This window comes from Halichoerus grypus, chromosome 12 (genome assembly GCF_964656455.1).
Source record: "Halichoerus grypus chromosome 12, mHalGry1.hap1.1, whole genome shotgun sequence".
Classification (NCBI taxonomy): Eukaryota; Metazoa; Chordata; class Mammalia; order Carnivora; family Phocidae; genus Halichoerus; species Halichoerus grypus.
In genome coordinates this window covers 92883704-92908099 of record NC_135723.1, presented here as the reverse complement: position 1 = coordinate 92908099, position 24396 = coordinate 92883704, and the positions used below count along the sequence as shown (strand labels likewise).

The following is a 24396-nucleotide window of genomic DNA, read 5'->3' as shown; positions in this document are numbered from 1 at the left end:
TAAGCCTCAAGGCTTTGGGGGAATGATTTATCTTTGTTTTTAATTATGAAGTTTATTTGCACTAAGATTCAGATGTAAGAAATTTAGTTTCTTGTGTAGTACATTATTTAAATCCTGCAGATTATAAAAATAGCCAACATACTTCTTACTTGTAGTTTAGTCTGAGACCATGAATGCATTGAAGTGGCTTGTTAATCATACTGGTATATACCAAGGAGCAGTAGAAACCTGGAACCTCCCTTACAGAGCAGTGGTGGTCACTGCAGCTTGTGACCCATGCATGTATTGGGAAAACATTTTACCGGGCCACAAAGCGGCATTTAAGAATGTTTCTTGGGGCGCCTGGGTGGCTCAGCTGATTGAGCGTCTGCCTTCGGCTCAGGTCATGATCCCGGGGTCCTGGGATCGAGCCCCATGTCGGGCTTCCTGTTCTGCAGGGAGCCTGCTTTTCCCTCTCCCACTCCCTCTGCTTGTGTTCCCTCTCTGGATGTGTGTCTGTCAAATAAAATCTTTAAAAAAAAAATGTGTTAATGTGAACGATAGTCAAAAGTTTGGAGAACGTTGTTGTAGTGGCCTATACTCTTAGGGACACTGAAATACGTTTCTACAGAGACCTAGAAATCTATGGACTGCAGCTTGAAAATCAAGTTTTGGTACCAACAATTAAAGAAAGGCAAGCATGGGCACTGAAATCAAGGGGCAGTACTCATTTATATTAACTATTCACATTTTTTATTAGCATTTTATATTGTAGAAATGTAACAAAATCTGGGACACCTGGGTGGCTCAGTCGGTTAAGCATCTGCCTTAGGCTCAGGTCATGATCCCAGGACTCTGGGAGTTCTGCTTGGGGCTCCTTGCTGAGCAAGGAGCCTGCTTCTCTCCCTGTTTGTGCTTTCCCTTTCTGTCAAATCTTAAAAATGTAACAAAGGCATAAGAAAACGTTCTATAACCCAAAGAATCCAGTGTTTAGGCAGAATTCTGGGAGGATCCCCATGGCCCTCATCTGGATAGAATATCCTCCCCTTTGGGTATGGGTTGAACTTGTGAATATTGACGTGAGATCTCGCTCCCATGATTACGTTTCATAACGCAAAAGGAAATCGTGACTCAGGCACCCCTACATATATGCTTTTTTGTGTGTGCAATGGAATTAACTTTAATCTTTATTGTAATGGTGGACATTTTTCACCCCATTGAACAATTTTACTACACCTTTAAAAGTTAGGTAGAATTTGGGGCTCCTGGCTGGTTCAGTCGGTAGAGCATAGGATTCTTGATCTCCAGTCGTGAATTCCAGCCCCACGTTGGTATAGAGTTTACTTAAAAGTTGTGGGACACCTGGGTGGCTCAGTCATGAAGTGTCTGCCTTCGGCTCAGGTCATGATCCCAGGGTCCTGGGATCGAGCCCCGAATCAGGCTCCCTGCTCAGTGGGAGGCCTGCTTTTCCCTCTTCCACTCCCCCTGCTTCTGTTCCCTCTCTGTCAAACAAATAAAACCTTTAAAAAAAATAAAAGTTGTATAGGACTTACCAGCCTATTGTTGAAAGATTATTTTCAGGTTTTCATTATTAGCAATACCGTCTCTCACAATCCCTGAGGAATTCCAGAGCCTAAATACTTAGTAGTAGTATTCCTGGTATTAAAGCCTTTGCTTGTTTCTAGGTAACATCTGTTTTTCTACTTTTTCACGGAGAAAGTTCTTGAACAATAGATAACAGTGATTTTAGAATACTCTTAACATCACCTGGGTGGCTCAGCCCATTAAGCATCTGACTTCCACTCAGGTCCTGATCTCAGGGTCCTGGCATCCAGCCCCGCATCCAGTGCTCTGCTCAGTGGGGAATCTGCTGCTTCCTCTCCCGCCTCTCCCCCCACTCGTGTTCCCTATTATATACAATGTTTAAAACTTCATTTAGTTCTCATTTAATGCTTGTAGCAATTTGAGGAAAGGGGCATCTCCGATTTACTATGAAACGGAAACGTAGGTTAAGTCATTTGCCTGTGGTTTCACAGTGGGTAAACTGGTAGGCTTCAATTTAGGTCCTTCAGATTAGAGGCCAGACTCTACTTAAGTAGACTGCCTCATGCAATGGACTTCGCCCTCATCAGTCCCCCAAAAGTACATTGCCGAAGGTCAAGGACAATGGTCCTACCAAATTCAGAAATTGTGGAAACCTTTTCTTTGGCTTCTAAGAGCAATTTGTAGAGCTGAACACTATTTTTCCCCAATTTTTAAGATTTTAAGTAATCTCTACACCCAAAGTGGGGCTAGTACTTTCAACCCCGAGGTCAAGAGTTGCATGCTCTACTGAGCCAGCCAAGTGCCCCTTTTTTCTCCAATCTTTAATGTTATTTTCACCTATGTTTCTCAAATTGTTCATGGTAAAAGACTAGTTATCTTTTATTATTTTTTTACCTTTGTATCTTTTTACCTTTCTGATCCATCATGGACCAATACTTCCGTGATATCATAATAAGGCTTCTTCAGCTGAACATCCAACTCTTGGTTTCAGCTCAGGTCATGATCTCAGGGTCATGACAGCAAGCCCTGAGTCAGGCTCCAAGCTCTGAAGATTCTCCCTCTGCTCCTCCCCCCTCTCACACGCGTGCATGCTCTCCTTATTCTCACGTGCTCTCTCTGGAATAAATAAATCTTTGGGACTTGATCCCAGGATCCGGGGATCATGACCTGAGCCGAAGGCAGATGCTTAACCAACTGTGCCACCCAGGCACCCGGGATATTCTTTCAGATACTATTTTAACTCCCACATCCTCTAGGACAAAGTATATAGCAACCTTCTTTTTTTTTTTTTTTTTTTTTTTTTAAGATTTTACTTGACAGACACAGCGAGGGAGGAAACACAAGCAGGGGGAGTGGGAGAGGGAGAAGCAGGCTTCCCGCTGAGCAGGGTGCCCGATGCGGGGCCTGATCCCAGGACCCCAAGATAATGACCTGAGCTGAAGGCAGACACTTAATGACTGAGCCACCCAGGTGCCCCAAGTATGTAGCAATCCTTAAATTGAGCTCATGGTAAACATCCTATGTTTGAGTAGCAAAACTCCCAAGAGGACAGTTGGCTTCTTTGCACCTCTTCATCGGCCTTCAATCTCTGTGGTCACTGGCTACTAAGGCTTTGGATGCTCGGAGAGCTTTAGGACAAACAGATCAGTTCTAGTCTTTGATGCCCAGTCCATTTGGCTTGTGAGAGTCACCTTGAGCCTCGAAGAGACTTCTAGAAAGTACAGATGATGTATGCTTATCCAGAGCTGCTGAAGCATAGCTCCAGGGCTGGGGCCTGGGAATCTGCATATTTAGCAAGGACTTTGGCCGGTGGAAGCACAGCCAGGATGCAGACCCATGCTGTGATTCAGACTCCCCTGTTCCAGTTGAGAATATTAAAACCCCCCCAACGTGGAAATGAGTTGCCAGGTTCATATTGTAAGAGGCCAGGCCAGAATTTATGCCTTTTGAGGGCCTACCTGAGTAATAGCTACATCCTGTCCATGCTGAAATGTTACAGAAAGTAAATATTTAGAACAAGATGTACAATATCAAGTTGAGAAAGTTGTTCTGCATGGAATCCCATGTCCTTGTGATATTAAGATTTTCTGTAATTTAAAATTTTTCTTCAATATGCAGCATACCAAAAAAAAAGCTAAATTGAAAAAAATAATCAGCTTTTCTAAAGCTAGTGTACTTAAAGATTTTATTTATTTGACAGCGAGAGCAGGAACACAAGCAGGGGGAGTGGGAGAGGGAGAAGCAGCCTTCCTGCCGAGCAGGGAGCCCGATGTGGGACTCGATCCCAGGACTCCGGGATCATGACCTGAGCCGAAGGTAGACGCTTAACGACTGAGCCACCCAGGCGCCCTAAAGCTAGTGTACTTAAACTTTTTCTTTACCCCCCCAAATGACAGATCCCTTTCTTGCTTGTTTCTGAGTAATATGTAATCTTAGTAACTCCCTTAGGGATTTAAAAAAAATAGTTTTAGTGTTTCTACATGGTACATAATAGTTAAAGTGAAAAATTCTTCTGGCTGACAAATTATTAAAGTTTGTATTTTTTTTAAGATTTTATTTGTTAGAGAGCTTGAGCAGGGGGAGGGGGAGGGGGAAGTGGATTCCCCACTGAGCAGGGAGCCTGACTTTGGCTCGATCCCAAGACGCTGGGATCGTGACCTGAGCTGAAGGCAGATGCCCAACTGACTGAGCCACCGAGGTGTCCTTTAAAGTTTGTATTAAAATTTATTTAAAATACAATTTTTTTGAGCACCTGGCTGGTTCAGTCGGCAGAGCATGTGACTCCGTATCTCAGGGTTGTGAGATGGAGCCCCGTGTTGAATGTGGAGATTACTTTAGGAAAAGAAAAAATTAAAAAAACTTTAAATAAAATAAAACAGGGGCACCTGGGTGGCTCAGCCAGCTAAGCGTCTGCCTTCCGCTCAGGTCATGATCCCAGGGTCCTAGAATCAAGCCCTGTGTGGACTCCCTGCTCAGTGGGGAGTCTGCTTCTCCCTCTCCCTCTGCCTACACCCACCCCCTTCCCCGCTCTTAAACTCTCTCTCTCCCTCCCCCCTTCCTTCTCTCTCTCTCAAGTAAGTAAATCTTTTAAAAAATGAAAAGAAAATAAATGGTTTCGTGTTTTACTGATATTATAAATTTTATTTTTGTAATTGGAATTTTGTTTCTAAATTAGATAAGAAGGTTTCAGGTGGCTATTTGCAAGCATTTCTAAAAATTAACACATAATGTGCAGATAATTTTTATTCCCAGTAAATGAAAACACTAGTTGAATATAATCATCACACTGTGGTCCCTTTTAATCGTGTTTTTTGTTTTCAAACATTGACCTGTTAAGTTCTAGAGACATCCTGATATACTATATAAGAGTAAGTAGGGGCGCCTGGGTGGCTCAGTCGTTAAGCGTCTGCCTTCGGCTCAGGTCATGATCCCAGGGTCCTGGGATCGAGCCCCGCATTGGGCTCCCTGCTCCGCGGGAAGCCTGCTTCTCCCTCTCCCATTCCCCCTGCTTGTATTCCCTCTCTCGCTGTGTCTCTCTCTGTCAAATAAATAAAATCTTAAAAAAAAAAAAAAAAGTAAGTAAATTTAGGGGCACCTGGCTGGCTCAGTTGGTGGAGTGCGTGACTTTTGATCTTGGAGTCGTGTTTGAGCCCTGCATTGGGCTCCTCACTGGGTGCGGAACCTACTTAAAAAAATGAATGAATGAATGAATGAATAAATAAAAATAAAGTCTTAAAAAAAAATCTTAAAAAATGAGTAAGTAAAATTAAGTAATAAGTAAATAAGGTGTCAGATGAAGAGCAATCTTTGGATGATTTTGCAGAATTATCACCTATTCTGTGCTCAACTTGTAGTTTACCTCCGGTTGTTTTTGGGTATAGATTAAACAATGTGTTTAAGAGTAAACGCAAAAGAAACTGTATGATATCAAAACCACCTTAGCAGCGATCAGGATTCTGATGAATGGTAAACCAACCAAGTGAATCTTGTGAGCACTTGTACATGTTTGCTCAATGCTTGATCACAGGCTCTTGAGCAGATACTGATATTTTTGAAAATGAGAAGTTGAAGCAGGCACTATTATTGCCTTTGATGATGTGAATCCCCAGAATCTCTTCTGCATTATCTGGAGGTTTGTAAGCGACCTGCAGGGAGCATTGATGTATGCTTGCTTCTCCATCCTCCCCATTTAACCCTTGTGCTGGGGTAGAACTCAGCCTAGTTGGCCTTGGGTCACCCAGATAACCTTGCATATGAGCAAAGTGGAGTTTCCACATCATCCCTGTTCAAGAGGAGGTGGACTCCGGCTGGGCCTGGCATCAGTCAGCCACAGCTCCTCCATAATTCCCCTGTGGGTAGATAGGACAAGCCTAATCCACCCATCGGGCTACCTTTCTCCACCCGGCCCCTCCCACGCTGCCTCCTCCCGCGCCCCCACCCCAGGCTTCTTTTAGAGAGAGCTGCAGGACTTGACTTTGAAGAATATTGAAATGTATGTTTGAGAGTATATCTTAGGATGAGTATATTTCTCTTTCTGTGTGTGTGTGTGTGTGTGCGCGCGCGTGTGGTGTGTGTTGATGATGATGAGGGGTTAATAGGACAGAACCCAAATCCGATACTGGTCATCTGGTGGGGGAGTAGAGCCTCATTGCCAAGAGTGGCTCTGGAACCGGATTGTTTGGGTTTGAATCCTGGCTTTGCCACTTACTGTGTGACCTTAATCCCTCAGTGTTTTATGTCATCATTTTAAAATAGGAGTTGTAAATAGTACCCACTTCAGAAGATAGTAGACAGGATTCATTGAGTTAGTATAAATAAAGTGTTTGGTACAGTGCTGGGCACATAATAATTGCTATATGTGTTTGCCATTATTAATATTACTGTAGTCCTATTCCTATCATTACTAATAGACCTTTTCAGTAACAGAATGGGGAAGAGATTCAGGAATTGTCTGAACAATGAAATACTAACTGAAAGATTTCCTCACACATGGAAATGTACTTGACATTGGCAGGCAAAATATTGAGATGTTTGCAATCTTACTATTTTCCAAAGTGTCCCTTTTGGAACTTAATTTCACATAACTCACTTGTTACCAACTCTACAGTTTTGGGGGTGTGAGAAAAATGCCAGAATTCAGTAACACACAGCCGTTGCCGGAGCATGGCTCTCAAGGGGAGCCTGCCGAGCTGGCTTCACAGCGTGGGTTATGAGACTGCCCTGAGCCCCGGGAATTGGGCCCCCGCGGTCAGCGACGCCGCCGTTCCACGCTGGATACCCTTTCAAGGGGACTTGCGGGTTTCTGTCGAAGGACTATAATTTCGGCAGAAGCCCAGGCTGGTTAATTATAGGTTGCTGGTGTTCAGGTGGCCTTGTTCTCACATGTGTACCCTCCTGGTAGGAGTATTTTAATTCCATCTGATCCCCGGAGTGCATAACCCGAGAAGCTGATGAGCTCTTCAGAGTACTGAGGTTGATGTGCACAGAAGTGAAGAAAGATTTGTGTGAGACATTATTCTCATATCTTGCTCAGCCTCTTCTTCGCTCACTCTCCCCTGACCTACTCGATTTTCCTTACCCTTTCTAACGACTGTCTGCTTCTTGCTTCCTCGGAAAATCATGCGGTGGCTTTAGTACGGATACATTCCTGATCTGCCTGTGAGATTCTGCTGTGCTTAACCCTTCCTTCAGAACAATAACATGAAGATGAAAGAGGTCAATCCGTTCTGATGCATGTATTCTCTCTGGCATAGAACTAGATTTCCCTCATGCTTCCTAAAGGTAGGTCCAACCAATATATCGTGAAATGAATTAAAATGTGATTACTTCTCTATGATCTTCCTCCTAACCCCTCCAACCTCTATACAGTAGCAATTTGAAAGTTTCAGTGTGGGGAAGAATCACCCGGCAAGCTTGGGTGAACGTGGATTTCTGGAAAGAGTCTGATTCCATCAGTCACAGGGCTCAAGAATCGGTAACAAGCATCCCCTGGCCACGCTTACACGTCTGGTTGGCAAACTACACTTTGAGGGGCATTGCTTCATTGTACCGTCTGATAGATGTATGGTGTGAACCACATATGTAATTTAAATTTTTCTAGTAGCCACATTTAAAAAAGTAAAAAACCAGGTGAAACATTAATAAAATGTTTATTTAACCTAGTGTATCTAAAAGATCATTTCAAAATATAATCAATATGAAATTATTGTAAGATTCTTTTTTTTTTTTTTTTTTAATATTTTATTTATTCACTTGACAGAGACAGACAGCGAGATCGGGAACACAAGCAGGGGGAGTGGGAGTGGGAGAGGGAGAAGCAGGCGCCCGCTGAGCAAGGAGCCCGATGTGGGACTCGATCCCAGGACCCTGGGATCATGACCTGAGCCGAAGGCAGACACTTAATGACTGAGCCACCCAGGTGCCCCTGTAAGATTCTTTATACTCTTTTTTGTTTTTTTTTTTTTGTACTAAGTGTTCAAAATCTGGTGTGTATTTTGCACTTAGAGCTCATCTCAAATTCGAATTAGCCACATTTCAATACTCAAGCCACACGTAGTTAGTGGCTATCTGTTTTGTGCTGGTCTCAGCCTCTGGGTAGTGCTGAGGTGAGTCCCCACAGACTTTTCCTGGTTCAGAGCCATTGTTGCGGTTGGACCAGCCCTCGTGGTTCTTTTTTTTTTTTTTAGGGATTTTATTTATCTATTTGACAGAGAGAGGCATAGCGAGAGAGGGAACACAAGCAGGGGGAGTGGGAGAGGGAGAAGCAGGCTTCCCACTGAGCAGGGAGCCCGGTGCGAGGCTCAATCCCAGGACCCTGAGATCATGACCTGAGCTGAAGGCAGATGCTTAAGGACTGAGCCACCCAGGCACCCCTCAGCCCTTGTGGTTCTTGTTATGATTACAAGATGTGCCCCAGCAACAACCATCAGGGAACTTTGAAAAAACAATGTTTATTATCCACAGGTTCTGGAAGGTACAAGGCACGCATGGGGGCCACACAGCAAGGTCAATATTGGCTTGACATTCATCTGTGAGCCAACTAAATTTCAATTCAGAAGCGGGTTTTTATCCAGCAGATAATCTGGTATTTTAGAAGGAGATTGTCGGCGTCTCCCACATTCTAGGAAGGTGGTCACATCAGCCCCACTAGGATAGAGTGAGATCCAATTCTGTCTCCATCACATGGCTCTTGACCATTTGGCAAGACAGTATTTATGGTCTCGATGTCAAAGGCTTTGCTCCCCAAACTAAAGACCTGAGGTGTGAACGTCAGGAAGCAAAAGTTAACAGCGTTCTGGTTTATCACTGCAGGCTTTTTTTCCACATCCCCCCCACCCCCACCCCACACCTGAGCTGTTTTAAACAGCTCTGGCATGTTCTAAACATCCTCTCCCCTCTCTTGATATCCCTCCTTTATTCTTTCTTCACTACCTTCTTCAAGCGAGAAGCAAAATTCAGTAGAAACTGGTTGGAAGGGTTGGGGAGACAAAATGGAAGGATAAAGAGTAGACCTTGTCCTCCTACCCCTGTGCCTCAATTCTGAAGCAGAACCAAGAGAAACAGTGGTGTGGCTTTACTCGGGGTCAGCAGGTCTGGCGTCTGGTGTGATTTCAGGCAAAGTGCTCCCCATCCTGGAGGAAAGGGTTAAGGACCAGCGGCAAGTCTGTGCTTTGGTCTGAGATGCTACGTGGCAGACAACAGGGTATCCGGCTACCTTCAGCATCAGACGTGGCATCCAGTGGCTGCAACTGGCCTCGTGAACGTCTTCAGCACATGCAGTGGGTCTTCTCCTTCGGACCCTGGGCCACAAGGACCGGCCTAGAATCCGGGGCCAGGCTGTTCAGGGTGCTCTCCCCAAATAAGTGCAGGCTGTTGCGGGTGATCAGCTCCCTGGCCATCAGCATGAAGACCTCGTCTATGTTCTTAGACTCCTTGGCAGATGTTTCTAAAACAGCAAGGAGGCCGTACTTCTCAGCCAGTGTGCAGGCATCCTCAAACAGGACATTCCGTTTTTCCCACAGGTCACATTTGTTCCCTGGGAGCGAGAAAGAAGCAAATATTCCATGGACGAACTAAATCTGTGTTGTTTTTTTTTTAATGAACCTTTAGTAGAAACATTTTAGTTCAACAGTATTCACGCGTGATTCATTCCTAAACAGCCATTGTGGGCAGATTTACTGAAAATGAAACCACGGATCGATGGAAAAAGAGCCACTGTCTTAATTCACTGTCAAATGAGATCCTGAGGAGCTGTGAGAAACGGGCCGGAGGTGTGTGTTTTATTGGCAGGGACAGTTGGAGCCTCTACGTTCTACGGAGGGACAGTCATTCCTTCCTTCTAAGTCTAACTAGGTAAAGACTGTGCCGGAGAGGGTGTCTCGGGCTTCTCTGTTATTCCTTCAAATCTTGTTTCTCTTTCTGCTCTCTTTTCCAAACCACAAAGGGTTGGATACTGTGGGATGGGGCCTGGGCTAGCTGAGGAGCTTGTGATGAGGATTTGCCGGATTGAAGGTACGAAATGAATAATGCAGGATTTAGCTACAACTTAAATATTAACAGGAGGCAGACTTTAAGTATGCAGTTCATGAATTCTGACAAACGGATATGCTCTGTAACCATCATTCCCCTCAGGATATAGAACATTCCGTATTACCCCAGAAAGTTCAGTGAAGGGTTTTGTGAGCATGGCCCAGGACTGGTTATAGAAGGAAGAGTGACCCATCTCTTTTGCTTTTCCACTTCAACCCTACATGCATCCAATCATTGGACTTTGATTTCTCTGAGGCAGGAATCTAAAGGTAAAATTGTTTTCCTGCAGGATTTGTTCTACCAGACATCAGGATTTATTACAAAGCTACTGTAATTAAGACGGGCCAGACCAGTGTTTCTCAACTTGTTTTTTCTCATAAAGGAGCCTTCTTAGACCCTTTTCCCCCATAATTAACCCTCCCCACCATGAAAACCTTTAAAGCTTTTCATTTTGAAACAATTATAGACTCACAGGTTGTTGAAGGAGGTCCTTCAGGGAGGTCTAGCGTACTGTTCATCCAGTTTCCCCACTGGTAACCTCTTGGGGAATGATCGTCTGACATCAAAACCAGGAAATTACCATTGGTACATCCCATAGAGCTTATTCAGATTTCCCCAGTGATACAATGCACTCCTTTGCATGTGTGTGCATGCATGTGTGTGCATGCAAAGGAGTGCACCGTATCACTGGGGAAAGATTGATGGATTGACATATATTGAAATTTAAAATATCTATTTAGGGGGCATCTGGGTGGCTCAGTTGGTTAAGCAGCCAACTCTTTTTTTTTTTTTTTTTAAGATTTTATTTGACAGCGAGAAAGGGAACACAAGCAGGGGGAGTGGGAGAGGGAGAAGCAGGCTTCCCGCGGAGCAGGGAGCCCGATGTGGGGCTCGATCCCAGGACCCTGGGACCCTGGGATCATGACCTGAGCCGAAGGCAGCCACTTAACCGACTAAGCCAGCCAGGTGCCCCAGCGGCCAACTCTTGATTTCAACTCAGGTCATGGTCTCGGGGTGTGGGATCAGGCCCCATGTCAGGCTCCACGCTCGGTGTGGAGTCTGCTTGTCCCTCTGCTCCTCCCCCCCACTCATGCTCTCTCTCTCAAATAAATAAACATAATCTTTTAAAAAAAATGTCTACTCAGGGGCGCCTGGCTGGCTCAGTTGGTAGAGCATGGGACTCTTGATCTCAGGATTGTAAGTTCGAGCTGCACATTGGGTGTAGAGATTACCTAAAAATAATTTTTTTTTTTTTTTTTTTTAAGTAGGCTAAAGTAGGGCTTGCTAATGCAGACCCAGGCTGCAGGTTGCAGGACTCCATCCCCCAGGCAATGTTGGCTCAGGGCTGAAGGAACCTTTCTTACAACTGTGTTCAGGCTGAGACACCACCTACCTACTGGGCTGGGCTGAAAACTGACTCCCAAAGATATCGGGTTCTATTCCCTGGAAACTGAATGTCACCTTATTTGGAAGACGGGTCTTTGCAGATGTTATTAAGAATCTCGAGATGGGGAGATGATCCTGGATTAGCTGGATGGGCCCCAATACAGCCACAGGTACCCTGATGAGTGGGCTGGGGGGTGGGGGGAGACGTCACACACACAGAGGAGGTAAGATGAAGAGGGACGTACACACTAGATGTTGTGGCCACAGCACAGAATCTGGCAGCCACCAGAAGCGGAAAGAGGCAAAGAACAGATGCTCCCCTGGAGCCCCCGGAGCCGTGCGGCCCTGCGGACGCCTTGATTTTGGCCCAGTGATACCGAGTTCAGATTTCTGGCCTCCAGAATTGAGAGAGAACACCCTCCACGATTTTAAGCTGCTCGTTGTGTGGTAATTTGTCACAGCAGCCCCTGGAAACGAACTCAGGCACATCTCTTCAAGACAGCTGCGTGCATATTCATAGCCCGGGAGGCCGAAGCTCAGGGCACAGCTCTGCTTCTGGAAGGCAGGGGTGAGAGCCTCTTGGGGGGTGGGGTGGGGAGGGATGCTGTAGGAGTGGGAGCTCCTGAGCTGGGAGTCGGGTCTGCTCCTTGCATCCCTCACTTTGAGCTGTAGGTGCTGGGCTCAGTGGCACTGGTTCTGCCTTTTATGACCTGCTCCGCCAACCTGCCCCATTGCCATGGCAGGTCAGCAGCACTGTCTGCCCAGTGCCCAGCCCCTCCACACACCTCACGATGAGCCGGGACACCTGGTGGAAGGGAAAGAAACCGTGTGTTTGCCCCTCGCAATCCAAGTCCTTGCTTGCTAAGTAAGGGCTGTGTGCTGGGCACCCAGAGATGTTCCTGCCCCGAAGGAAGGAGCGCCTCATCTTGTTAGGGAGACAAGACAGACACACAGGTAATTCAACAACTGTACAGGAATTTTCTGATCCGAGACAGGCCACGAAATAATATAGGCCAAGGACCAGGTGAATGGTAACAGTTGTTAGTAGTACAGGTGTATAATCCCTTGTCCACATTTCCCAAACCCAAAAACCTCGGAAACCCCTAAGTGTATTTGGCAATTCCTCTGACAGTAACATCTGCCCTAAACTGGCATTTGAGGTTTTTATTCAACCTGCTTTGTAGGACTATGTCACACATTTCACTGCACTGCCTAAGTAAGAAGGCATTTGACCTTGGGGTGTTGGCCCAGACCTACTGAGGGTGTTACATGACATAGAATGCATTCTTCTAAAATCTGACAGATTCTGAAGGCTGAACTCTTAGGCACAAAGAGTTTTTGCTGAGAGACCGTGGACTTGGAAATATAGCAGCAGTTGAAGTGGAAGGTTTGCCTGAAATCCTAAGGGGACAGATCGCAGGTGCCGAGGGACGTCAGGAGAACATCCTGTATAACCTATAAAGGAAGTTGGCTCCTGACCCCTCCCTCTGATGGGGGTACTGAGAGCTGGGAGGCCACAAACAGCAGAAGGGATGAGGCAAAGATAAGAGCCAGCCTTCTCGAGGAGGAAAGCGGGGTGCTTGTAGGCTGTGCTCAGGAATTTGTATGCTATCTTGGGGGCAGTGGGGGTCCACCAAGGATTTTAAACACAGGGACACTACCAAGGGGCTGGTCTTCCGGTAAATGGCCGGAGAGAAGGGGCAGTACAAATCGGTGCACAATCAGCTTTCTGACATTTGTGTGAAAGTCTGCGTCCTAAACTGACACATCCTGATCATCTTTGGGGGCATTTCTAGAACCAATCGTAAAGTGAGGCAGAGATGGTTGTGAGGAATGACAGACTAGGGTGTAGATACCACAACAGCTGTGAGATTCCTCGAAATCCTGCAACATCTTAGCATTCTTTAAAAGATTTTATTTATTTTACTTGAGATAGAGCGATCTAGAGGGAGAGAGCGAGAGAGAGAGCACAAGCAGGGGGAGAGGCAGAGGGAGAGGGAGAAGCAGGCTCTCCACTGAGCAGGGAGCCCGATGCGGGGCTCCATCCCAGGACCCCGGGATCATGACCTGAACTGAAGGCAGATGCTTAACCGACTAAGCTACCCAGGTGCCTCCATCTTAGCATTTGTTACCTCCTCCTCTGCCCCATCTGTGTCTGCTGCAGAGGAATTAGCAGTTAAGGAGAGTGCTGGGGGGAGAGTCAGCGAGGGAGGCCCAGGACATTGGAGAAAAGGCTTTGTCTTCCAAAGATAGCTCGGAAGGGAAGGGGTCCTGGGGGCATGCAGCTTTGCCTTGCAGGCTTCCAGGCCTCAAGGAACAACTACTTCATTGTTGGGAGCACAGGAATTTAATGGAAAAGAGATCCAGTCCACCTTCCTGGGAAAACTTAAAGTGTGATCAGAACGTCTTCATTCCCCTTAGTGAGATGCATGTTTTCCACCCTTGTTGTCCCTTCTCTGGGAGCTACCCCTGGTGGGGTTTCCTTCTGCCCCGGAGGTCATGGATGTCCCTCCCCGTTGGCTCCGCTCTCCACCCGGGGGGCCTCTGAGCCCCTCTATCTAGCACAGCAGAGCCTCATCTTTGCTCCACCAGGAAATAATGGCTTCCCCTTACTGAGGTCTTAGCACCACGCTAAGTGCTTCAGATATATCCATTCAACTCAACAGTACACCTGAAGCAGGTATCTGTTTCATAGATGAGGAAATAGAAATTTAGAGAGAGCAACGAGCCCAAGTTCAGAAGGGAAGGCAGAGAAGGAGCTCTGAACCCCAATCTGTCTGACTCCAAAGTCCAGTTAAATGCAGTGACTCAGAGGGCTCAGAATTGGACCTGGATCGGCTAAGCATTTAGTGTCACCTGTCACCAGCATCTCCCTAGCACGGCCCATCGTCCTCACACCCCAAGGGTGGGGCCCTGCTATCCTGAAGGATGCAGGACACCTCCTGAGCATCCTCCTTTTTGTTGTTCCCAGAAGTGGTTGTTGGGGAAGAAATACAGCTCTTTTGGGGTCAATGCTTATTCCTCGAACTCTGAACTCTGCTTGTAGAAGTGTCCTTTATACCAGAAGTCAAATTACAAAAGTTTCTGGTCCAAACGGGGGCCTTTGGGTGAGAAGCTGCAGGAAAGAGGCATCTCGCTCCTCCCAGAGAGACGAGGTGCCCTCCGTGGGGAAGCCTCACTAATCTCTCCCCCCTGCTTTCTGCCATGTGGGACAAGCCCCTCGGAGAAAACGAGGGGACGGAAGCTGAGGGGCATCTACTTTGGCAGCAGACTGTGGAATCTGGGGCTTTGGATCTGAGGTAGCAGGAAGGAGGGAGCGCACTCTAGGCTCTTGGAATGACTTTGTTTCTCAAGTTAGAGGAACGGCATGAGCTCCCTTCAAGTCTGTGCGTACGACAGGAGCCGAACTATGAATCAAAACGCCCTTTCTGGAATCATGGCAGTAATAATGAATGGGCTAGATGTGCTCAGAACACGTGCCAGTGACCTCTTCTAGGGCCCGCCTGTGGTCAGGCTTTGCATCCTGTGACCGCCTTCACCATCGGGGCCCAGCTCTTGGTCTCAGGTAGGCACCTTGCCGCGCACCTGCCCGTCCTTGGGTTGACCAGCAGCCTGGGTCATGCTTTGCCATGAAAAGAAGAAACGGGGATTGCCTTGTGAGCAAGGAGATACTGAGAGAATGAGGTCTGTAGCGGGAGCAGGTCGGAGATGATGTTTTGAGGGATTCCACGAGTAAGGTGTGAGAAGCAGCTGAGAGAGAGAGGGAACAGGTGCACAATACAGCACAAAGGGGCTGGCTCCCAGAGCCCAGCCCTGAGAGGAGGGTGCACAGGTCCTGCCTGTTGGTGGTGGCGGGCAGGGCGGCGGGGGGGGGGGGGGGGGTTGGAAGGGTGGGGGTTGGGGAGGGGGAGAAGCAGGCTGGCTCCACTGTGTCTCCTGCTCTGGCTGGGGCTTGATTGCTGGCTTTTCCTAGGTCCTGGGAACTTGCACCCTCCCCTCTAAGCCCTGAATTATTTGGAACATAGATGAGACAGTTCCTCAAACAAACTTCCTAGAACACATCCTACGGTCTATTAAACACTTACTTGGTGCCAGGCACTGCTAAGCAATTTATATACAGTATCTCATTAGAGTTTTACCGCAACCCATTAAGTATTAGTCACATCTTATAGATCAGGAACAAGGCTCAGAGGATGACTGGCCACAGAGCTAGGACATGCTTGTCAGAGGATGAATCAGCCATTAAACACGGTGTGTTTAGCTCTTTCTCAATCTCACAGCTAGCTGTCTAGACTTGTTCTGTGTAAACTTCCATTTGCCTATGAATCTCCTTAGGATCCTCTTAAAATGAAGATTCTGATTCAGGAAGTGTGGGATGTGGCCTAAGATCTTGCACTTTTCACAAACTCTGGCTGGTAACTGCTAGCCCACAGACCGCACTTTGAGGAGCAAGGGCCTAAACATCTTGCCAAAATGAAACAGCCACTTAGTTAATAGTCATGTTCATAGGAGGAAGGAAAAGGCAGCTCTGTTTGCACAACTCAAACTACTGAGAAGGGATGGAAATATACACCTTCTGAATATGCAGTAGGACCGCTCACGTTAACCGGCCGTTTCCTTTGCGCAGTTGAAGTTGCTGTTCATTTTGATGGTGGTTGGTCGTTAAGATTTGCTTAGGATCCTAGCAGTTGTAACGGAGTCATTCATGGGTGCGGTCCCAGGCCTGTGAGTGGCTCCCTTGGGGATTTGGAGCCGTTTGATATTGTGAACCTCAGCCTCCAGGGGATTTCCTGTGTGGTCTACACACCTTTGCATCAAATCAGTTGGGGTATGATGCCTTCATCGAGTAGCCCGGGCCCCATCCCAGGTGTCTGGGACCAGACACTCTAAGGTGGGGCCTTGGAAACCGTATTATTAACAAGTTCACACCCCACCACCCACATTCTCAAGTGAATCTGGTGGGAGTTTGGGGGCCACTTTGTGAGGTCCCGTCCACCACCTGCACTTTTATGATTTCACATTCCCTTGCCATCAGAAACACACAAAAACCTGAGCATCCGCAGAGGGGCCCAGGAAAGAAAAGCCAAATGCTTTGAAAACGCCATACCAATCAGCATAATGACCAAGTTCGCTGCTCCGTATTTTTCTATCTCGTGGATCCAGTGAGGAACAGACTCGAAGGTGGACTGTCGGGTGAGGTCGTAGGCAATGATGGCGGCGTGGGCACTGCGGTAGTAGCTCTGAGTGATGGTCCGGAACCGCTCCTGGCCCGCCGTGTCCCACACTTGCATCTGGAAGAGGGCAGGAAAGGGGGTCTGCATCAGGAGTTCCCGCGCCTGATGGGAGCTTGCTCACCTACTTCGTCTGAAAAAGGCAGTTTCCTGGGTCTCACTTGGAGATATTCAGTAGGTCGGGAGTGGGGCCCAGGGATTCGTGTTTCCTTTTGCTCCTCAGGGTGATTTGGATGTGCTTTCAGGTTTGGGAGCCACCACCTAAGGGACACTTTAGTCGGAGAGGTGGACCCAATGTCATGGGTCTGGTGTTCTTGACCTTTTTACCTCCATCATCCCTTTGTCTAGATTTCGGGGTTAACCTTTGGAACCTGCTCGTTGATCCCACTCAAGGTGATAACACTGGCTGAACCGTTCTGATTTTAAAGGACCACTCAGCTGTGTCTGTTTAGGAGTGTCCTTATGATAATACCTTCTCAGTGACCATCCCACGCCGGGGCACCTGATTATACACCCTCCCACTGTGTCTGAGGGTACCCGTTTGTTCACTCTCTCACACTATTTATAAAATATACTAATTAATTAATTAATTATTTCAGTAAGTAAACTCGGCACCCAATGTGGGGCTTGTACTCATGACCCTGAGATCAAGAGTCGCATGCTCTACCGACTGAGCCAGCCAAGAGCCCCTAAAGAAAGATGCAAACGTACCCCAAACTAGAGAGAATAAAGCAAGGAACCCTCATATAGCCAATATCCAGACTCAGTAATTATCAAGATTTCACCACTCTTGCTTCATCTAGCCCCTTCTGTTGATTTCTTTGAGGTGTTATTTTATTTATTTTTTATTAAAGAAATTTATTTATTTATTGACAGAGACACACCAAGAGGGAACACAAGCAGGGGGAGTGGGAGAGGGAGAAGCAGGCTTCCCGCTGAGCAGGGAGCCCGATGCGGGGCTCGATCCCAGGACCCTGAGATCATGACCTGAGCCGAAGGCAGACACTCAACCACTGAGCTACCCAGGCGCCCCTGAGGTGTTACTGACCTGGGTGAATCCCAGACGTCATGTCATTTCATCTGTGTCAAAAGTAGACGTTTTCATACAGAAGCACAATGCCCTAATCACTGCTAATCAGCTTCTCACTAACTCCTTGGTATCATCTAATATGTTAAAATTCTCTTGATTGTCTCCAAAATGTCTTTTTACTGTTGTTTTTATTTAATAAAGATCCCAAGCTTTACATGCTTTACATTTTCACCAACACTTTCACCAACATTTTCTGATCTTTTCTAACCAAATGGGTAAAAGTCTCTCACTGTTATTTGAATTTGCACTTTTATTTTTATTTTTTAAATTTTATTATGTTATGTTAATCACCATACATTAATTACATCATTAGTTTTTGATTCAAATTTGCACTTTTAAAATCATGAGTGAGGATGGGCACCTTTATATCTTGACATGAATTTCTGAGCTAGTTCTTATCGAATTTATGAAATAGCAATTGTGTCCAATCTGTGGATTGCCTACTTTTTGTATTTGGTTGTTAGTCTTTTTCTTAGATATTTATTGGGGCTCCTTTCATGTTAAAGAAATTAGCCTTTTGTCAGTTCCATATTTGCAAGTATTTCTTTACAGTTTGTCATTCATCTTTTGACTTTGTTTATGGTATTTTTGTGGATGTAGAAATTTGACCTTTATATCATTATATAGAGATATATAAACTTGGCCTTTAGGTAGTTATGATTGAGCGATCTTTTCCTTTATGGCTTCTGGGTTCTTGTCTTAAAAGGCTTATTTCCCGGGGCGCCTGGGTGGCTCAGTCAGTTAAGCGTCTGATTTCGGCTTGGGTCATGATCTCGGGGTCCTGGGATCAGCCTTGCGTTGGGCTCTGCGCTCAGCAGGGAGTCTGCCTGTCCCTCTCCCTCTCTCTCTGCTTCCTCATACCCCTCTCCCCCGCTTTGCTCTCTCTCTCTTTCAAATAAATACATAAAATCTTAAAAAAAAAAAAAAAGACTGCTGGTGCCTCGGTGGCTCAGTCAGTTAAGCATCTGCCTTTGGCTCAGGTCATGATCTCAGGGTCCTGGGATCGAGTCCTGCATCAGGCTCCCTGCTCGCGGGTAGTCGGCTTCTCCCTCTGCCCCTCCTCCCACTCGTTCTCTCAATCTTTCTCTCAAATAAATAAAATCTTAAAAAAAAAAAAGGCTGATTTCCCCATCCCACCATGATAAAAATAAATATTTCAATGGTCTTTTTTTCTGGTATTCCTATGATTTCATGTTTTATATTTAAATCTTTTATTCCTCAGGCATGTGTTGCGGTGTTAAGAACTCTACCTAAGGGGCACCTGGGTGGCTCAGTCAGTTGGGCATTTGCCTTCGACTCAGGTCATGATCCCAGGGTCCTGGGATGGAGCCCCACGTTGGCTCCTTGCTCAGTAGGGATCTGCTTCTCCCTCTACCCCTCCCCCCTGCTGATGCTCTCTCTCTCTCTCAAATAAATAAAATCTTAAAAAAAAAAAAAGAACTCTAGCTAAGAGAGGAGGAGCCAACCCCGTGCCTTTCTGACCTTCACTTTCTTGCCATCGATCTCAAGGGAGCGCACAGTGAAGTCCACCCCAATCGTGTTCTGCTGTGTCTCTGTGTAGACCCCAGATTTGAAATGCTGTACCACACACGTCTTCCCCACATTGGAATCCCCAATGAGGATAATCTTGAACAAATAGTCAAAATTCTCATCTGCTGCCCTGGATGAGCTGGAGAATTGCATGGCTCCTTGCCACCTAGAATGGACCTAGGAAGAAAAGAAGGAATCCAGCATCTTTTTAGTGAACTAGACACTGTTCCATCAGGCACCAGGCACTGTTCTAGGCACTCGGGATGTAGGACAGGACAAGAGAAAGGGAGGTTGTTCATTCATAGCACTCGCATTCTTGTGGGAGAAGGATATTAATTCCTGGTCAGGTACAAGGGAGCTGTCCCCACATGCCCACACCTAGTCTCCATGGGTTGGCATTGCTTTAAAATGAAGAGGTTTAACTGCCATTCTCTGTGGGGGCCAGCACACAAGCAACACTCTCAGATGACAACATTGACTGAAATCTTAGTCACTGAGGCGAGGAAGTACCCCATGCTCTGTCAAGCGCCCAGAGCAGGAGGATGGCAGGGGAGATGCCTACGGGAGGGTCCCACTGCCATTCATCAGCTGGAGAACACTCCTCGCTGTCATCCTAGCTTCGCTTCTCATGGGGAGGAAAACTCCCAACTACAGAAGACAGACCGTCCAGGCAACCAGCAACAAGGACCGGCAAGATTTGATACACAAGTCAGTTTGGGGAAGAGAGACATGGCCTTTTTCTTCTGGTTTTCTTGACCAGGAAATTACGATTTCGAGAATATTCAAGATGAAAACTATGTGGAGCACCTGGCTGGCTCAGTTGGTAGAGCACATGACTCTTGATCTCAGGGTTGTGAGTTCAAGCCCCATGTTGGGTGTAGAAATCACTTAAAAATAAACTTAAAAAAAACCCCAAAATGAAAACTATGGTTTTCAAGTGTTTATGGCATATTTTACTCTGGGCTGAGAAATAACTTAAAGTTTCTAATGACAGTGTTTCCCAAACTGATTATGTCACAACTATCTGAAAGAGATACTTAGAAAGATATATTGCTAGAGCCCATTCGAGATCTGCCAAATATATTTAAAGACACACACACACACACACAGGCACACACTTCCCAGGTGATTCTGATGACCATCCAGGTTTGGGGGGCACTGATCAACAGAATCACTCACCTGAAACTTTAGTCCCACCTCAGCATTTCTGCCTCAATATCTACCTGTACTTTGATATCTTTGATCACAGGGAACTTACTACCTCCTGCAAGAATCCACTTGGCATGTCCAACTCTAACTTACATGGGTTGAACTCTATCTCCATGGGGTTTCCATCTGTTGCCCCTCGGGCTGTGCCAGGACTTGGCAGATTCCGATTCCACATGACAGCCCATCAGAAATCTGAGGCAGCAAACATATCCCCTCAAGGCAAATATCCCTGGGCCTTTCAACCGTTCTTCACATGATGTTGTGTTGGGTCTCCTCATCCAATGTTTCATAAAAATACATGAAAACTTATCCCATTGGATGATTAAATTTGACATGCTTCACGTTGCTCCTGCCTTATGACACCCTCCTCCATTTCTTCCAGTTTTATTTTTTGGTTTTCTCTGAAGTCAGAAAAGGACAGGTCTGAATCATCACACAAATAAGAAAGCGCACAGACTCATAATCTGTACATGAAAACCCTGAGCTTTAAACAGATGAAGAAGGCTCCCATTCCTCTCTTGGACGCCTCTGAAAACCACCTCTGGCAAATGATGCAGCAGACAAAAGACCCAATGAAACCACTTTTTTCCTTCTGGCTTTTCAAATAAAGAAGGCCATTCCACTTCCGGTGTCATATCACTACCTTGAGCAGGGAGGGACCTTACTTCCACCTTCCCCCTGCCCCAAGCAAGTCCTCCGGGTTTGTTTCCACAAAAGCCCTCTTTACCTTAGCCGGCGCCCCCTGCAAGGAGAAATGAGCAGTGCCCACCCGCCGGTGCCGGATGCCCTCCACCCCGCATCCTGTAGCCTTCACCTTCCTGGTTCACCTGTTGCTTACCTGGCTCGCTCTCCCACCTCTGCTGGCAGGTAATGTTTACTTTATTCTCCTAGTTTTCCTTCCCGGCCCTCCGCGCCTTTCTTCCTCCCGCCGGGCCTGGCCGGAGTGGTGGGAGCTGGTGTTCGGTCCCCAGGTGTCAGGCTTGGCGACCTGAGAAAGTGAAAGGAAAGCGCGAGCCCTCCCACCGCCCTGGCCTCAGCTGCCGTTGGGTACAAAGCGCAGGGCGAGCCGCTGGCCAGTGCTCCCCACGCAGTCAGCTTGCCCTCCCGACATTCGGCACCTAGCAGAGCCAGACGACAAGGACTAGCCCTTAACTATTCAGCCACCCTGTTCCTTCCTTCTCCTCACCTTCTCTTTTGCAGTCCTTGCGTCCCGGTTTTTCCTGGGGTCCCTTGTTTGGCTGGGGTGGGGGGCGGCTAGTTGAGGGGGAGCAAGGTCAAGGAGAATACAGATCCAGGTCTTGAGTCATTTGGCTGTTTTGTGGACTTGAATAACTCTTTCTGAGGAGCCACGGAGAGAAAGGAGGCGACCCAAAGAGAAGATTAAAAAACAAAAACAAAAAGAAGAACAAAACAACTCTGAACTTGCATGGGAAGAAAGAGCTGAAAAACATTTGTTTTCCTTCCTCAAAAAATCTACCACAGAATGAAGGTTGATTTCTAGGTCTGAGAAAACCCAGAATTTACCAGTCTCCTACTGGCAGTAAAAGCATAAAACTTAAGTTTTTCCCTCACCGAGTCTGGAAGAGTCACCGCTTATCATATCTTAGGGACTAGATTTTCTCCATAATGCAGAATGTAAGGTGTAGGCAGTTAAGCTACCATGTGCAAAATGGAAACATCAGATTGATAAAATATTTAAATTGGTAAAGTGTTTTCAAACTGTGGGCTGAGACCTATTAGTGAGTCATGAAATCCATTTTTTTTGTGGGTGGCAACCAGCATATTTTTTTTTTTTTAAAGAAGGCTCCATGCCCAACATGGGCCTTTAATTCACGACCCGAGACTGAGAGTCATTGTGCTCTGCCGACTGAGCCAGCCAGGTGTCCTGCAACCAGCATTTTTACAGAAGAAACTAGGACAGAATTTCAGAATGTATCTCATGCGGTAAGGCTAAGTACTGTTTCGTACCCTGTTTGGGTCAGTTGTGTCCATGCATGGATGTACCCAGGTGATGTAAAATGTATCTCTTACTGTGGGTTGAGGTCTAAAAAGATCGAGAAGCACTGAAATAGAGGAGGGTTTATTCACTTTCCAAGAGCATTTCTTTCTGTAATTCCTTCAGAAAACCTGTAAGTTATAATTTCTCTTACCCCATATTCCATTTACGCGTCACTTTTCAGGAACCTCTCTTGAGTCATAAACCCGGTGCTGGCAGGTAGAGCAAGAAAACAAAGGCACTGCCGAGTGCAGCTGGGGCACGTTGTCACTTGGGGAGTCACAGGCAGACGTCTGTGCACTGAAAATGACATATAGTTCAAGATCCAGCACCCTGTATGGGCGGGAGGCAGGAAATAAAACCTGTTAGATGTGCATGTCGGTGAGGCTAGGTGTCAAAACGGTTTCTTCTTCTGGTAATGGTTACTGGGGAAGAAAAAAAAAGTCAGCTGACTCAGCCCCAGTACTTGGAGAACATCTAGAAGTAGAAATCAAATAGTAAAATGTCTAGGGCGCCTGGGAGGTTCAGTTGGTTAAGCGTCTGCCTTTGGCTCAGGTCATGATCTCAGGGTCCTGGGATCGAGCCCTGCGGGCAGGTTCCCTGCTCAGCGGGGAGCCTGCTTCTCCCTCTGTCCTCCCCCCTCCATGTTCTCTCTCTCTCTCTCCCTCGCAAATAAATAAATAAAATCTTAAAAAAAATAATCAAATAGTAAAATGCCTAGATGGTTATGGAAGTTAAGGAGAGAGAGAGATTCCGTCTCCCCCATTCTGACTTTCTCCACTAGACCCTTTCTGCCAACATGACTATGAGCGCAGAGAGTGTGGTGTGGGCTTCTTGGCCTGGGTGGTAGTGACGCAGGTTATATACTTATTTTATTTTATTTATTTATTTTTTTAAAGATTTTATTTATTTATTTGAGAGAGAGTGAGCTAGAGAGAGAGAGCACAAACCAGGGGAGGGCAGAGGGAGAGGGAGGAGCAGACTCCCCACTGAGCAAGGAGACCCTGGGATCATGACCTGAGCTGAAGGCAGACACTTAACTGACTGAGCCACCCAGGCGCCCTATACTTATTTTATTCCTCTCCACACATGCATACATAGACATATGTACATGCACACACATATGTTTCACAATATGTACACTTTACCATTTTAGCTTTTTTTTTTTTTTTTTGAGAGAGAGAGAGAGAGAGAGAGAGAGTGAGAGCCGGGGTGGGGAGGGGCAGAGGGAAAGGGAGAGAATCTTAAGCAGACTCTGTGCTGAGTGTGAGACCCAACAAAGCGCTCGATCTCACGACCCTGAGATCACGACCTGAGCTGAAATCAAGAGTTGGATGCTTAACCGACTGAGCCACCCAGGTGCCTCCATTTTAGCCATTTTTAAGGATTCTGTTCAATGGCATTAAACATATTCACATTGTTGTGCAACCATCCCTACTATCCATCTCCAGAACTTTTGCATCATCCCCAACTGAAACTCTACCCATTAAATAATAACTCCCATTTCTACTAACCATGATCCTACTTTCTCTCCCTATGATTTTGATTACTCTAGGTACTTCATGTAAATGGAATCATACATATCTGTCCTTTTGTGACTGGCTTATTTCATTTAGCATAATGCTCTCCAGGTTCATCTATGTTGTAGCGTGTGTCAGAATTTCATTCCTTTTAAAGGCTGAATAATATTTCATATATGCATGTGTAGGGATTTTATTAAGTAATCTCTACACCTAACATGGGGCTCGAACTCACCACCCCAAGATCAAGAGTTGCATACTTCACCAACTGAGCCAGCCAGGAACCCCTCCACATTTTTTAAAAGAAAAGTGAACCATTTGGCTGATTTGGTTTTGCTCACCCTGACATCACATGGCAAATACAAATTGAAAATAAGAGGC

The 24396-nt window shown here is 46.3% G+C and overlaps 1 protein-coding gene across 4 annotated transcripts; it reads right to left on the bottom strand.

The window, feature by feature from the left end:
* Positions 1-8455: 8455 nt before the first annotated feature.
* On the bottom strand, positions 8456-22828 carry RAB19 (RAB19, member RAS oncogene family). Of its 4 annotated transcripts, none has more exons than XM_078059643.1 (5): positions 22650-22828; positions 21338-21837; positions 19243-19467; positions 16547-16730; positions 8456-9559 (listed from the first exon to the last, which is right to left on the bottom strand). In XM_078059643.1, the coding sequence occupies exons 3-5, from the start codon at positions 19441-19443 to the stop codon at positions 9291-9293; spliced, it is 654 nt and encodes a 217-aa protein (XP_077915769.1). In that variant the 5' UTR covers positions 19444-19467; positions 21338-21837; positions 22650-22828; the 3' UTR covers positions 8456-9290. The 4 variants fall into 4 exon arrangements, with proteins under 4 accessions (XP_077915769.1, XP_035967208.2, XP_077915768.1 ...); XM_036111315.2 differs by lacking the exon at positions 22650-22828 and adding an exon at positions 20593-20900 and having other exon boundaries at positions 21338-21904; XM_078059642.1 differs by lacking the exon at positions 22650-22828 and having other exon boundaries at positions 21338-21487; positions 21686-21904.
* Positions 22829-24396: the final 1568 nt, after the last annotated feature.